The following is a 14470-nucleotide window of genomic DNA, read 5'->3' as shown; positions in this document are numbered from 1 at the left end:
GTGCCAATTAAATCGGAAAACGCATTAACAGTTTCATTCTAACTTTGTGTCCGTCTTTCTTACTGTTTTCAATTGAAAGGATAAGAAAGAAACAATATATGACTCATTAGCAATTTTGCAAGGGACTGGCTTGCTGAGCTTCTATTTGGATTTGTGCTTCACTTCTATAAGTTATTCTGCTTCTTGATTAAATACCAAACAGAGAAATATCAAATATGAAAACATGCAATGAAGTTGCAATTACATTTTGGATTAAATACCAAACAGAGAAATATCAAAGACACGTCGACTAAAGGTCATTCATTTTAGGCCTCCGAAGAATATGAAATCACAAAATTGCATCCAAGTGTTTATCTTTTTTCAAAGTTGTATACTTTTGTTTTCATATGTCTAATAGTTCTATATTAATTTTTAAAGTCAAAGGTAATTTAAATACTTTTTTTTCCTCATCTTTCTTTCTGATGCTTTTTTTAGAAATAAAACTGTAATTTCTAGTTATGTAATATTCTCTTAGAGTCACCAGTACTAGACCACTCTTTGCAAATTTTCCTTCTTTGTCAATTACGCCACAATCTTAACTACCCAAAATTAGGGGTGATAATTAAATTTTTGAAAAATAAAACGGAATGTAAAATTTTAAATTCCAAATCATGCTTTTATTATTAGAATCAACCAAATAGAAAACTTTCACTTTACATAATTTGTTTTAAAAAGTAAAAACACTCTTCATGCAATATCAGAATTCTAATTTAATTTACATTAAATTACACAAAATTTCAGTTTTAACCCCTATACTACTCCATCTTAATTATTTGAAAAACATTACCTTAACACTTTTAATATATGACATTAATTCTCCTCAATCATATTTCCCTATAAAAAAAAGTTTCTATAAATGCACGAGAAACACAAAAACTTGAATGAATTTTACAAAAACTAAAAATAGTAATTGTTATGTAGTTAAAACTAACTACTGAAGCACTAGTTATACTAAAAGTAAAATTGGGCTTTAACTAAAATTTTGTTGTAGTATGCTTTAACTCAAGTAGGAATATATAGGGAACAAGCCAACTCTTTTGAACTTTAAGACTACAGTTGCTCATATTCACGGGCTCAACTTCAAAGCCTGTACCTATGGGCTATGGGCTATGGGCTACATAGCTGAATCGTTTTCTTTAAAGTTTGTGGTAGTAGTAGTGTGGCTGTGAAACCAAGAAACATGTTTGGTTTGTCCGTGAAATAAGCGGAGAGAGAATCGTGTCCCATAGGGAACAACACGATAATAAGTTTAAACAACAAAAACAGCAAACAGAATATGCCATGGAAAGAACATCACCATTTTTGGTGAGAAAATGGTCAATGTCACCCTTTTGCAGAACCCACTTAAACCGCACGATCGATTATTCCAATTTAAACGATTTGGAAAACGAAATATCTATGTAACTATCAATGCAGTGTAGTTGAGATAAAGTGTTTAATTAACTCTGCATAGTATCTTCTAAAAACATTTACAAATATTCCTCTTCCCATCTTTTGCACTTTCCAGGCCAGAAAGTCGCATCTGTTTCTCAAAATAAGCTTCTGTTTTCAAAACAAAATCGCTTTTGAAGATCGTTGTCTAAAGTTGAACGTAATTTTTTCATGGTTTTTCCTTCTCTGTCTTAAGATTCCGGTTAAGCTATTTTCCACCATCAATGGAGCTGCATGCCGTTTCACTTTTCATCTTCCTCTTATCCTTATCTCTTTAGCATATCATTATATTAAATAATCTCTCTATGACCCACTTTCAATTAAATGTTGTAAAATTCATTGTTGAAAGTCACATATACGATGATGGTTATAATTAAAATTGAGCTAAAGGTTGATGGATTATATAGTAGTTGCACTTATAGTCTTTTAATGTGATTTTTTTAATATCTTGCAAGTCAAAGAGAACATAATTAAATCAATTAAGAGAGATAGAAGAGAACAAAAATATGCTGTTAAAGTACTTGAGTTGTACATGCGAATTTTTGTGATCTTACATTTGGATATTGTTGTATATGTTTGTTTTCTCAAATATTTTGGTTAGATAACTTGTCCAATATAATTTTAGTGAACCAAATCAATTTTGTGGATTTTTAATTATTGGATTAGGAACTATTATTTTTCAATAAAAATTACAGTGCAATGATTTTTAAAATTCTATAATTAAAACCAAATTTATATGCAAACCGCTTATATTGTGGATTAAATTCATAAAGATATTCAATTCCTTGAATTCTCTTTTAATATGAATTTCAATAAGAAATTTATGTATATTTTTTCAATAATAATTTTTTTTTTGTATTTTAATATTAAGGTGGAATGACGTGTGGAGATTAAATGGTAGCAAAGAAAAATGAAGAAAATGAAGATGGATTGAAGTGGTTAAACTGGAAACTTAAAGTATAATATGTAAATTGCAAAAAATTAAATAACTAAGAGTAAAGTGGAAATTGATAAAGGAAATATATGAAAGTAGTGACTCAAATTGCAACAATAATCAAATATGTCATTTTGTTTGTGTCGTTCTTAAAATCTTTGAATTGTAATTATAATTTTTCACTCCATTTTTACATTAATAACCTATTTATATTTTTCTCTTTTTTCTAACGTTAAACAAAAATAAAAGAAAATTACATAAATTGTGATAATTGCTTCAAAACTACTAAAGTTGTGTTAGTTACAGCTACCAAGTCCATGTTGAAGTAGTTATCATATACTAATTTCCCTCTTCAATCTCACGTTGTCCATCTTTTCGATTCCATCTTGCGAATGCCTCTCACGATGCACCTCTTGAATTCTTTATCATTCTCTCTTCACTTCAATTCATATGTTGGCTTTTATTTCGATTCCCTTTTCTTTGATATACAATGTGACATCATTCTCTTAATTTTGTTCTCAACATCGTCATCTTTCTTATATCATTATTTTCGATTTTTTCTACTTCAATAACCTCCTTCAATGTCTTGATTTTGATACCCTCAACAATGTTATATTTGTAGCAGACATTCAAAAAATAAAAACATGGACTAAGGTAGAATTATATATATCCAAGGTTAATTAAATAAACCTAAACAATCAAATTTCCATGTCAATCTACTCTTTATTTCAAGTATGGAGGAACTTGTGTAATAAGAAAACCACACAACAATGTGATCATGCAATCAAGTGTGTTGGAGTCTCATATTAGATAAAAATTGAAATATAAATAATATATAAGAACAAAGATTAAAAAACCTATTCTTTTAATATTGTAGGTTGAGAGTAATATATATATATATATATATATCATGTTTCTCTTTATGCATAACAAACTATAGTAGTTATCTAGTTTCATCATGGTGACTAACTAGTATGTTTGGATAATTCATTATGAAAGGTATTTTTCGTGCTTCTATTGGATGGGGAACATGTATCAAGATGGAAGGACTCACATTTGAAAGAGAGATTCTTGGAGGTGCGATTTAGAGTTTTACATTAAATAGAAATTAGCATGATGAACAATACATAGGGGAAAAAAAACCAAAAACGCATTAGTTTAAAATTTTGGATTAAAATTAATGTCAGATATTCTTGTATGTAATTGAATCTTGACCTATTCATGTATATCTCCCCATCATACGCAAGAGAACCAATTATATGAATTTTTTTATCATTTAACTCATTGATTGTATAAAGTTGATTAAATAAGGATGCATACAAGTTTTTAGAGTACTAAACATATCTACACACACACGTACTTTCGCAAAATATTATATTCCGATGTCGTACATTTTGCTCTCCAATCAGTCATTTATAATTGAATCAATAATATCCTCAATTTGGTATGCTTAGTCATATTTTAATGTCTATTAACAATTCATATTAATTAAGGGTGATATATTTCTAACATAGCTTAGCAACTAAAATTAAAGTATGTGATACTCCTATCTTTAACAGAATTCTGGAAATGTTCTGTTAGACCACCTCCTTGTATGTATTAATATTAACTAATTAAATTTTAAACCTATCAAACCTCTTAATAAAATAATTATAATTGATATTTACCTAATCAATAATAATATGAAAAAACCAAAATAATATACTTTTCGTTATATAGGCGCATGCATAACCAATATCTTGTCAAAAATAAATGACGTTAATAATTTATATGCAACTTTTAGAAGAACAAAAATGCCACTAAAGTTAATGACTCCATAATTAGAAATGGGAGAGTAACTTTTTCCCACTAAATTGATAACTTACTTTTGTGATAAAATATTGTTTTTTACCTAAAGACCACTGCATCTATTATAATAATAATTAAATAATGTACGGTAGACATGTAGATAATTTGAAGATTTTTTTTATTTGTAGTACATTTTTAACATTTTAACTTTTGATTTAAGAATATATTTTTTTTCACCACTTAAACCTAAACCTAAATCCTAAATAGACTATTATTGAGTTGATTAAATTGTTCAGCTGAGAATTTCTTTGGGTAAAATAATATGTTGAGAATAACTTTTTAACTAACTAGATGACAATTATTTTTTAATAATAAACTATTACATCCAAATGATAATAACTAACATAAATAAAATTTGAAAATATACTGAATCATCTAAAAGAACAGAGTTGTCAAAATAATATATGAGAAGTTAAACTAAGTAATAATTTATGGAAGTCTTGAAATGATGTTTGATTCTAGATAAGATAAAAATGCTAATCCCAAAGTCTTTTCCGAGAAGAAAAAGAGAAAAGAATCGAGCTATAAGGACTCGTGCGTTTAAAGAATAAGTCTCATATTTAAAATGTCAGAAACCAACTTATCAAGATAAGAAGTAAAGTGGGACAATTCAATAAGAAAAACTAATATTTGAAAAGGACTGAAGAATGATATGAGATCGTTAATTTCTTATCCGAATTGTTTAAAAGAAAAGGGGCATAGAGTTTTGTTGTTTTTGATAGTAAAAGAAAAGAAAAGTGTTTAATGTTAATAATAAATGCAGAGTTTGAAAATATATGCAGAAGGATGATTGAAGTGAAGTGAAAATGTATGGGAGGGCCAACATACATGCATGTCGATCGCTTGCCTTTCTGCATTATTATTATTATTATTCTACACAATATCAAAAGTAACACTGCAAACAGCTACATATCATATTCCTACAAACTACCAACTCTACTCTACTTTAATACTCTTCTTCACCATTTTTCACCACTCTTTTCTCATCAGATATCTGTTTTTCATCTTTTCTTCTTCTCTATGTACTCTGTCACCTTGTATTTCTCAGTCCTACCCTACCACATCAAGCGTCACGCTTTCTTATCATCAATAAAATATTAAGGAAAACGATATCTATCTCACGTTCAAATACTTTTTACTTCTATTTCATACTATTTTTCATTATATTTTTTTATAAAGACAAAAGTATATAATAAATTGTCAAATGATAATTATTGATGTCAAAAGGAACTTTTTTTCTATATATTAACATATGAATTAAAAATATAAGTTATATATTGATTTTTTTATTATTTATAAGTATTACTATGGGCTCATAGCCGACCGAGCGGTAAGGGTGCATGAAAGCATCTACTTCACTATGGACTCATATACTACCGATCGGTCTGAATAGCGTATGATCTCGAGCGAGGAACCGAACGGTCAACATGCAGGAAAGCCTTTCAGTTGTCTGGTCCCGACAACCGTTGAGCAGAGTTAAAGCGCAATAAATGTGATAACAGCTACCGTTAAACAATTAAGGTTTGTATTAATGACCATTAAGAGGTAAATTAATTGGTCAGATTCCTTTAAACTCTATAAATAAGAGTTTAGGCTTGAGGTAAGGACACATTCAACTCACACTTCACTATGCCCTATTCACGTCCGATCAGGACTTCAATATTTAACTGTAACAAACAGTTCATAAAACCGCTCCTAACTTGAGCGTCGGAGTGTCTTTTGCAGGTACCTCCACTCTTTTGCCAAGAGGGTGACCGAGCGGTCAAGACTGAAGTTCATCGAACGACCAGTATTGAAGGTGACCGATCGGTCCAGACTGGAAGCAGACAAGCGGAACACACAAGTCAAAGCTTGGTGTCTCGGTCTCACAAAATCCCTACCGAAACATTTTGACGTCCTCACCGTGGGGCCGAAAGCAAGCTGAAGACACCTAATGGTGACCACAAGAAATATGGAAAAGCAGACCACCAGAGATTTAATCAGAGAGTTACAAGCCCAGATTGAGGCACAGACGTAGATCATACAAGCGCAGGCGCATGCGCAGCAAGAGATGCAGCGGAGGCATGCAGAGGAGATGGGGGCGCTAAGGGCCGAACGGGTCCCTCCCGAGCGGTCTGCCTCGAATCGAGAGAATGCTAACGAAGCAAGCCATAATCACACCAACCCGAACGGTCGAGCTAGAAGGGAACCAACACCCATGTAGACTGTTCGACCTACCAGTTTATTTTCCTTTACGGCGACCATCATGCAAACTCCAATGCCAGAAAAAACTCCTCCTGTATTGGATAAGTATGATGGTTCAGCTGATCCGGATAATCACCTGAGGACGTTCGGTAATGCAATGGCATTCTATACAAACAACAACCCAGTCATGTGCAGAGCCTTCTCATTATCACTTAAGGAAGAGGCATTGGAATGGTATAACATTCTTCCTCCCAACACAGTGGATTGCTTCGCTATTGCGGAAAACCTCTTTAGAAAACAATACGCATCCAATCGAAAATAGGAGATAATACCGGCGGAATTGATAAATACTAAGCAGAAGAAAGGATAAACTTTGAAGGCTTTTATGAAAAGGTACACTGAAACCGCGCGACGGGTTAAAGAGATCGATCAATCTTTTATCATCAACAATTTGCCTTCATGTATGAGACTAGGATATTTGCGGAAAAATTGTATGCACAACCACCAAAAACTATGGAAGAGCTTTAAGAGAGAGCAACTAGGTTCATCCGTATGGAGGAAATGCGTTTGCACAAAGGAAGCGGCAACAAGAGGCTGATGTAAGCGGAAGTAGAAAGGATGGCAAGCGACCGTTCGGTGGTAACGATAAGAGTGGGGAGCTTCCTCGAACATTCAAGTTTCACCATTATACAGCCCTCAATGCACCTAGGGCAAAAGTTCTCGAATAAGCCCTCAACGCGAAACTTCTCACACCTCGAAGGAAACCACCTCCAAGAAACGCAGATAAAAGGAAGAGTTGTCGGTACCATCAAAATCATGGACATACTACAGAAGACTGCATAACATTAAAAAATGAAATAGAAAGTCTTATTCGGGCGGGACATCTCCGTAGGTATATTCCTCTCGTTGAAGTTAAAGACCAAGAGGTAAAGCCCTCTCGTCCAAATTGAAGAAAAAGACCAAGCGGTAAATCCCGCTCGCCCGAGAGGTGAACTCCTCTCGTTGAAGTTAAAGACCAAGAGGTAAAACCCTCTTGGCCGAGAGGTAAAACCCTTTCGTCAAAGTTGAATCCAAAGACCGAGCGGTAAATCCCACTCGGCCGAGAGGTAAACTCCTCTCGTTGAAGTTAAATACCAAGAGGTAAAGCCTTCTTGGCCGAGAGGTAAAACCTTCTCATCCAGATTAAAGAAAAGGACCAAGCGGTAAATCTCGCTCGGCCGAGAGGTAAACTCCTCTCGTTGAAGTTAAAGACCAAGAGGTAAAACCCTTTCGTCAAAGTTGAAGCCAAAGACCGAGCGGTAAATCCCACTCGACCGAGAGGTAAACTCCTCTCGTTGAAGTTAAAGACCAAGAGGTAAATCCCTTTTGGCCGAGAGGTAAAGCCCTATCGTCCAGATTAAAGAAAAAGACCGAGCGGTAAATCCCGCTCGACCGAGAGGTAAACTCCTCTCGTTGAAGTTAAAGACCAAGAGGTAAAACCCTCTTGGCCAAGAGTTAAAACCCTCTCGTCAAAGTTGAAGTCAAAGACTGAGCGAAAAATTCCTCTCGGTTGAGAGATAAATCCCTCTCGACCACTAGAGTTGATGTCAGACCGAGAGGAAAATCCCTATCAATCGAGCAGTTTTCACTCTCATCAACCAGGAAGCTCTAACAACTAGGACTGTCAAGTATGCAGCCAGATTCAATACATGAAATCGTTCAGCCCAATAAGATATAACAACTTGAAGCACACAGAGAGCAAACTCCTCAATACAACGAGAACAACCTCCCTGAAACTCATAAGTCCTATAGTTAACCGTTCGGCTAAAGCTGAACGATTAACTCGGACTTGGGGAGCTTATGTTACTATGGGCTCATAGCCGACCGAACGGTAAGGGTGCGTCGACCGAGCGGTAAGGGTGCAGGAAATCATCTACTTCACTATGGACTCATATACTACCGATCGGTCTGAATGGTGTACGATCTCGAGCGAGGAACCGAACGGTCAACATGTAGGAAAGCCTTTCAACTGTCTGGTCCCTACAACCGTTGAGCAGATCGATCCAGACTGGAAGCAGACAAGCGGAGCGCACAAGTCAAAGGTTGGTGTCTCGGTCTCACAAAATCCCTACTGAAACAATAAACATTTTAAATTATTAACTATCTATGCGTATCCAATCTACATTTTAGAGTTTAAAATTAACCTATACAGAACATTTAACTTTGTAAAAAATGAGCATAAATTGTACAAAAATGTCTTTTATTAATGTCACAAATGACCACATTTAAAACACCATTGTAGTTTTAAAAAAAATGCAATCACAAACTTGTAAATAATTGAAATTTTATAACGACGGTTGCTTCTAAAATCGTTGTTGAAAATTAAACAAAACATATATCACTGTGCTTCCCTTAATGAACCGTCACTAAAATTGAAATTGGTCACATAAAACAATGGTTACATGCGCAATAATCGTAGTGGAAAGTGGTCAGTCACTGCTCCTTATTGGTGTTCATCCACATTGCTGAGAAGGAGGGTTTGCACATCCACCCACCAATCTACATCGTGTTTTGCCTTTGCGACAGCCACTTAACGCCACCGCTTCTTCTCCATGATCTTCCTCTGTGTTGTAACAAAGCTCTCCAGATTAGTTTTCTATTTTAATTATCATTTAATTTTGGTTACCATATATAAAATATTATAGTATATAGAATATAAAGTTAGATAAGCTTGTATGTTTTTTTAAAATGTTAATATACGAAGCGGTGGCAAAGAATATGTGATTGTCATAATATATTAAAATGTTTTACTTTCTAATTTGAAATACGTGAATAATAAGAAATATTAGAAATATTTATTTTGTTAAACATGTTAGGATTGAGTAGGGATTGAGTAAAGAGGCATCTAACTTTTCGACAAACATTGAGTGATCCTTAATTTTCTATTCGAGATTGAATTTTTTTTAGTACTCCTCCAATTTTAAACAACCTAAAATTTCAGTGTAGGTTGTATTCACAATAATTATATCAAATCTTGAATTATTCGACATGATAGATTGAGAAGAGCATATTTTGTTAATTGATCAGTACATAAATTATAATACTTATTTAATATATTTTACTCAATTTTGGTTTCCTTGCTCCTTATGTTGATTTTCAAGTGTATATTTGAACGTGTAGATTTTGCATGACCACTTATCTTTCGTGTCACCTCAAGATTAATACGAAAAATTGTCAAAATGTTGTAAATATAAGGAGTGATGATTATAATTTATGTAATATTCAATTATAATAAAATAAATATTTTCCAATGAGATAGGGTCATACCTTTTATGAGAAAAAAAGTGAGATTTGTATGCATTCATATATGGATTAGAGTTTATATTAATTTACCAAATATAAGTGATGATTACGAGAGATGATTTGAAAAGTTTATACACATATGATATCAGAGGGACGATCGTCATATCACATTAGATGCTGGACAAAAAAGGGAGTCAAGCCCTCACGAATTTGTTTTTGGTACCAATCCAAAAGGTCTCTTACCAATGGAGATATCTTATGTGTATATAAACTCATGTCCATCTCTTATTTTATCCGATGTGAGACTTTATTTGTATCAAACAAGTTCCTGTACTTTCGACGTCATAATGTTAAGTTCTGCACAAAACTTCGCAAGTCAAACTCAACAAGATGAGCTTAATAGCTCGACAGTTCGAATTCGTTAGTTTAACAGGATGAGCTTAACAACTTAAAGTCATATACGACGTTATAGAACCCATAAGACCAACATTTGAAGTGTATATGATATCTACCGGAATAGTTCTATGTTTAATAGTTCGTAATTTTTTAGATTGACTTTTTTCTAAAGTGACTTTGAATGATAGACGTTCAAATATCATTTTACACTAGTATATCTCATGTATTAAAAAAATTACACTTTCCTTATTCTGATCAAATGATAACATCTTCTCTAAAATACTCTAATTTAAATTAATGCATATAGCTTTTTTACCACATATTTATAATATTATATTGGACTTTTAATATTTCATAATATTTTTCTTACGATTTTGTTATATAAATTCATAAGAGAGAAAAATTTTGCGGACTCTTTTAGGATTCTATCATGTGGAAGTAATTTGGTTGTAGTCAATTAGACATGTAAGAATTTAAAATCTGCTATGTAAGAGTTTTTACATAATTTTGTGCAAAAAAAAAATCCGCTAAAGGAAATCTATGAAAACAAAAGTGCTTTTTTTTCCAGTAAACTGGAAATTGGTAGGTGATTTTCTAAAGAATTTTAATTGTATATGTAATTTTTTGCAATTTTTGAAGTTAAATTTTTTGTAAGCATGAAGACGGAGACAGTAGCTGCTTCATTAATTTAAACATAATTTTGTTTTGATGACTGGTGAGGACGGTCATTCAACAAAACTTTTTCTGGGTGCCGTGGTCAAACTCCTGGTTTCTGCCTTCAGCTTCATACATTCATTGCATTCCTTTAAATATGCAATCAAATTTTGAATTTTGAAACATCTTGTCAATCTGAAGGGACTTGATAGCTTCTTCACAGTAGAAAAACCCTACGCCTTACTTTCTCAGGTGACATCCATTTCAATACAATTACTGTAAGTAATCATAATTTTTAACAAAAAACAGTTTCCATACACATGTTTTAATAAACTTTCAAAAGTTTATTAAATTAAAGGTAAACGAAGCATGCATGTATGTGGTGAATGTCAGGTGTGAATTGCATAAAAATTTAAATTTGTGAAAGACATTGGATAATCAGTGCAGAAAAAGAAGTGATTTTATAAACGAAGAGAAGCAGTGAAAGAGTAGAAAATAAATATTAAAATAATGTATAAATAGCACTATTATTACTGTTGTTACGTCTTGAACTGGTCCCGCTTTCGTGCTTCACTAGAGCGACACGTGATGAATGTAACCTTTCTTTTTGCAACTTGCAATCCCGTACGGACCTCACTCATCACGTCTTTTACGAACCTCCTAATTAACTCACTAATTTATTTTTTTATTATTTATTTAATTTTCGTTTACCAACTTCTTGAGGGAAAATGTTCGAACAAAAAGACACATAAAGTTTAGCAGAAGAGAGAAATGAAGCGTGGAATGTTTCAAGTTGGGCACTGCGCATCCACGTGAGATCAAGAACAACGTTCAATTGACTCGGTAAGAAAAATAATATCTGAAACAGATATAATGTCAGTCTCATTGGGAGACTCCTATAATCAAAGATAAAAATTTCCCAAAAGCTAATTTAATAAAGCGTATATTTATGTTTTAATGAGTTTTTGACAAATTTGGTTTAGGAAAAAACTGACAATGTTATTAGTACAACAAAATCGTTTCCTCTTACAACAATAAAAGTACGAGAACAGAATGCAGAAGCTGTAACCCCTTGCAGCTTGCAGTGTGACTAATACATCGCCTCACGTGAAATTGCCACATCTTATCTCAACCCCTTCGCCAAGACCGATTCTTCTCATTATCTCTCCGCTCCACAATAAAATATCTTCCACACCAAAAAAATAATAAAAAAAAAGGTATCTTAGAGTTCGATCTTAAGCTATCTCCCACCGTTTCGGGACCAAGCAAATCACCATATTTAAATACTTCCTTATTATGCTAAACTATACATAATCGCCCGCTTAGTGATGGATCGGATAAACAATCATATATTTTTGAATTATTTAGTGATTTATGAGTGAATTTGGTTGATAAAAAGCTAATTAATTCATTACCAATATATAAATAAAGGTTTAAGATAAAAAAATAATAATTTGTATTTATTGTGTTATTAATTTTTAATCATCAACATTAATCTCATTTTGATATTGGAATGTTTTTTGCTTTGAAGGATTTGAACGATTTGTTCTACTTAATATTTAGACTTTAAAATAACATTTAGACTTTAAATGACTCACTGTAAATTAGACTGACCTCCATCCGTATTCAAAACAATACGTATAATTTGATAATGATAGTTTAATATGTCATTGATTTTAGATAATCTATATGTAAAATTGCGGTTTAATCTATATTAAACTTCATTTTATTCTGATAACAATGAACTTACGTTAATTAGTAATGTAAATAAATTTATCTTCCAAAATATTAAAAAAAAAAATTGTATTATAAGAAAGTGAAACAGGAGAATATTTTGGTGTTTATTAATTGAAAATAAAAGACATTGATGAGAAGAGAGAAAAATGTTGGTGGGAGTGGCAGGTGGCGGAGTCTATAAAAGAGCAAGTATGTGTTAAAAGAAGCTTCACCTATGCCAACTTTCAGACAGTAAGCAACAACTCCTCATGCTCTCTCTATCTCTCACTCTCACTCTTGTTTCTTCAACCCACTCTCACCCTCTGTCTCTTTTCTCCCAATTTCTTCTGCCCAACACAACAACATAACCTTTTCTTCTTCAAACTCATACACAACACTCGGTCAGTGCTTCTTCCTGTCTTCGTCAATGGACCAGTTTCTCTTCAAACCAGAAAAGGCCAACGCCATTCAAACACAAAACCTCTTCGCCGCCGTTTCCAAAACCCTTCGCATTCTCGAACTCTGCCTCCTCTTCCTCCTCCTCTCCTGGCTCCTCACGCGCCTACCCTTCGCCTTCGCCCTCTCTGCGCAATTCCTCACCCGCTTCCTCTCCTTCGCCGCCAGCCCTCTCTTCGTCTTCGCCCTCTCCAACGCCATCATCGCCGCCCTCCTCGCCCAGTCCCGTTGCCTCTCCGGCCCCCGCTCCGCGGCGGACGCTCTCTACCACGATTTCCTCAACTCCCGCACCCCCGTCACTGTACTCCACGCGCCGCCGCCGCGCGTGCATCCCGAGCCCGAGTTCCATGACAAGCAGGTCATAGCCGAGACGGTCCAGGGTCGGCCGAGTGTAGAACCCGCCGCGAAGTACCGCCGGAGCAAGTCAGAGAACTGGAAAGGAGACAGCCTAAAAACGCCTCGCAGGCGAAATCTCCGTCGGTCGGAGACCGAGAAGCGGCTCGAAAACCCACAGGAAAATCTGTACCCGCAGGATAAGCTGAGCAATGAGGAGTTCCAACGCGCCATTGAAGCGTTCATCGCGAAGCAATTGAGGTTTCTTAGGGAAGAGTCTTCTGCCATTGTTGTTCAGAATCCGTCATAGATTTTCAAACCTAGAAAGAAAAAAGGGTTGAATAATGAAAATCTGTTTAAAAAAAGAAAATAGATAATATATGACAGTGGCTCTACCCGTTTCCTTTGTGATCCAGTGTGGATAATTTTCACTCGACCGCATAACATTGTGTGAAAGTGTGTGTTTTAGGGTGAATAAGCAATGGCTAATATTGTTAGTAATGATTTTGTTTTTGGCGAAATCAAGGTAAGGTAATGACGTGGAGATAATATAATTGAATGAGGCTTGGAACTGAAGAATATGTTCCTTGATGGAGAATGGAAGCGATGCTGATCGTATTCTACAGTTTATAGTTTTATTAGCTAGCTATGAGAGAAATGCAAGGGAATGGTATTGTATTCCTAATAAACGTGAATGGTTGATGCTTGATTTATTCATGTAGCATCCTGAAAAGCAAAAACCAGCTACATATAGTTGGTAGGATAATATTTCCAACTCTCTCAAGAGTTGCAGGAAAAGGAAGGGATGCATTTTTTTATCCAATATTTCCACGCTGGAGGAGCCAGCAACAAGAGTACTATCGTTATTCGCATTCCATGCAATACACAGATAACCACATATAATGTCACCAAGTTGGCCAGTCTTTTTTTTATAAGCATAATTTGGAGCTACCAATTTTAGTGCATTCAATTTTGAATTCATTCAAACTGGAATTCATCTCACTAATTAATATATGAGTTAAACATATTTTTTTTAAATAAAAAAATAAGATTTCTTTATACTAAAAAATTACCATACTAGGATTTTGAGGTACATATGGTATAACCATTTCAACTTTTGAACTACTAAATAAATTCCTAAACATTTAATTTCACTGTCATAACTCTCTCACTTGTGTGTTGAAAAGAGATATCACT

The 14470-nt window shown here is 34.0% G+C and overlaps 1 protein-coding gene across 1 annotated transcript; it reads left to right on the top strand.

Moving 5' to 3' along the window:
• The first annotated feature begins 12672 nt into the window (after nt 1–12672).
• Nucleotides 12673–14177, top strand: LOC124842748 (uncharacterized). The gene has a single exon (XM_047319306.2). The coding sequence runs from the start codon at nt 12912–12914 to the stop codon at nt 13581–13583; it is 672 nt and encodes a 223-aa protein (XP_047175262.1). The 5' UTR covers nt 12673–12911; the 3' UTR covers nt 13584–14177.
• The last annotated feature ends 293 nt before the right edge of the window (nt 14178–14470 follow it).

The sequence above is a fragment of the Vigna umbellata genome, chromosome 1 (genome assembly GCF_029865625.1).
Source record: "Vigna umbellata cultivar VRB3 chromosome 1, Vumbellata_1.0, whole genome shotgun sequence".
Taxonomy (NCBI): domain Eukaryota; kingdom Viridiplantae; phylum Streptophyta; class Magnoliopsida; order Fabales; family Fabaceae; genus Vigna; species Vigna umbellata.
The sequence above is the reverse complement of the archived record's forward strand: the minus strand, read 5'-3'. Positions and strand labels throughout refer to the sequence as shown.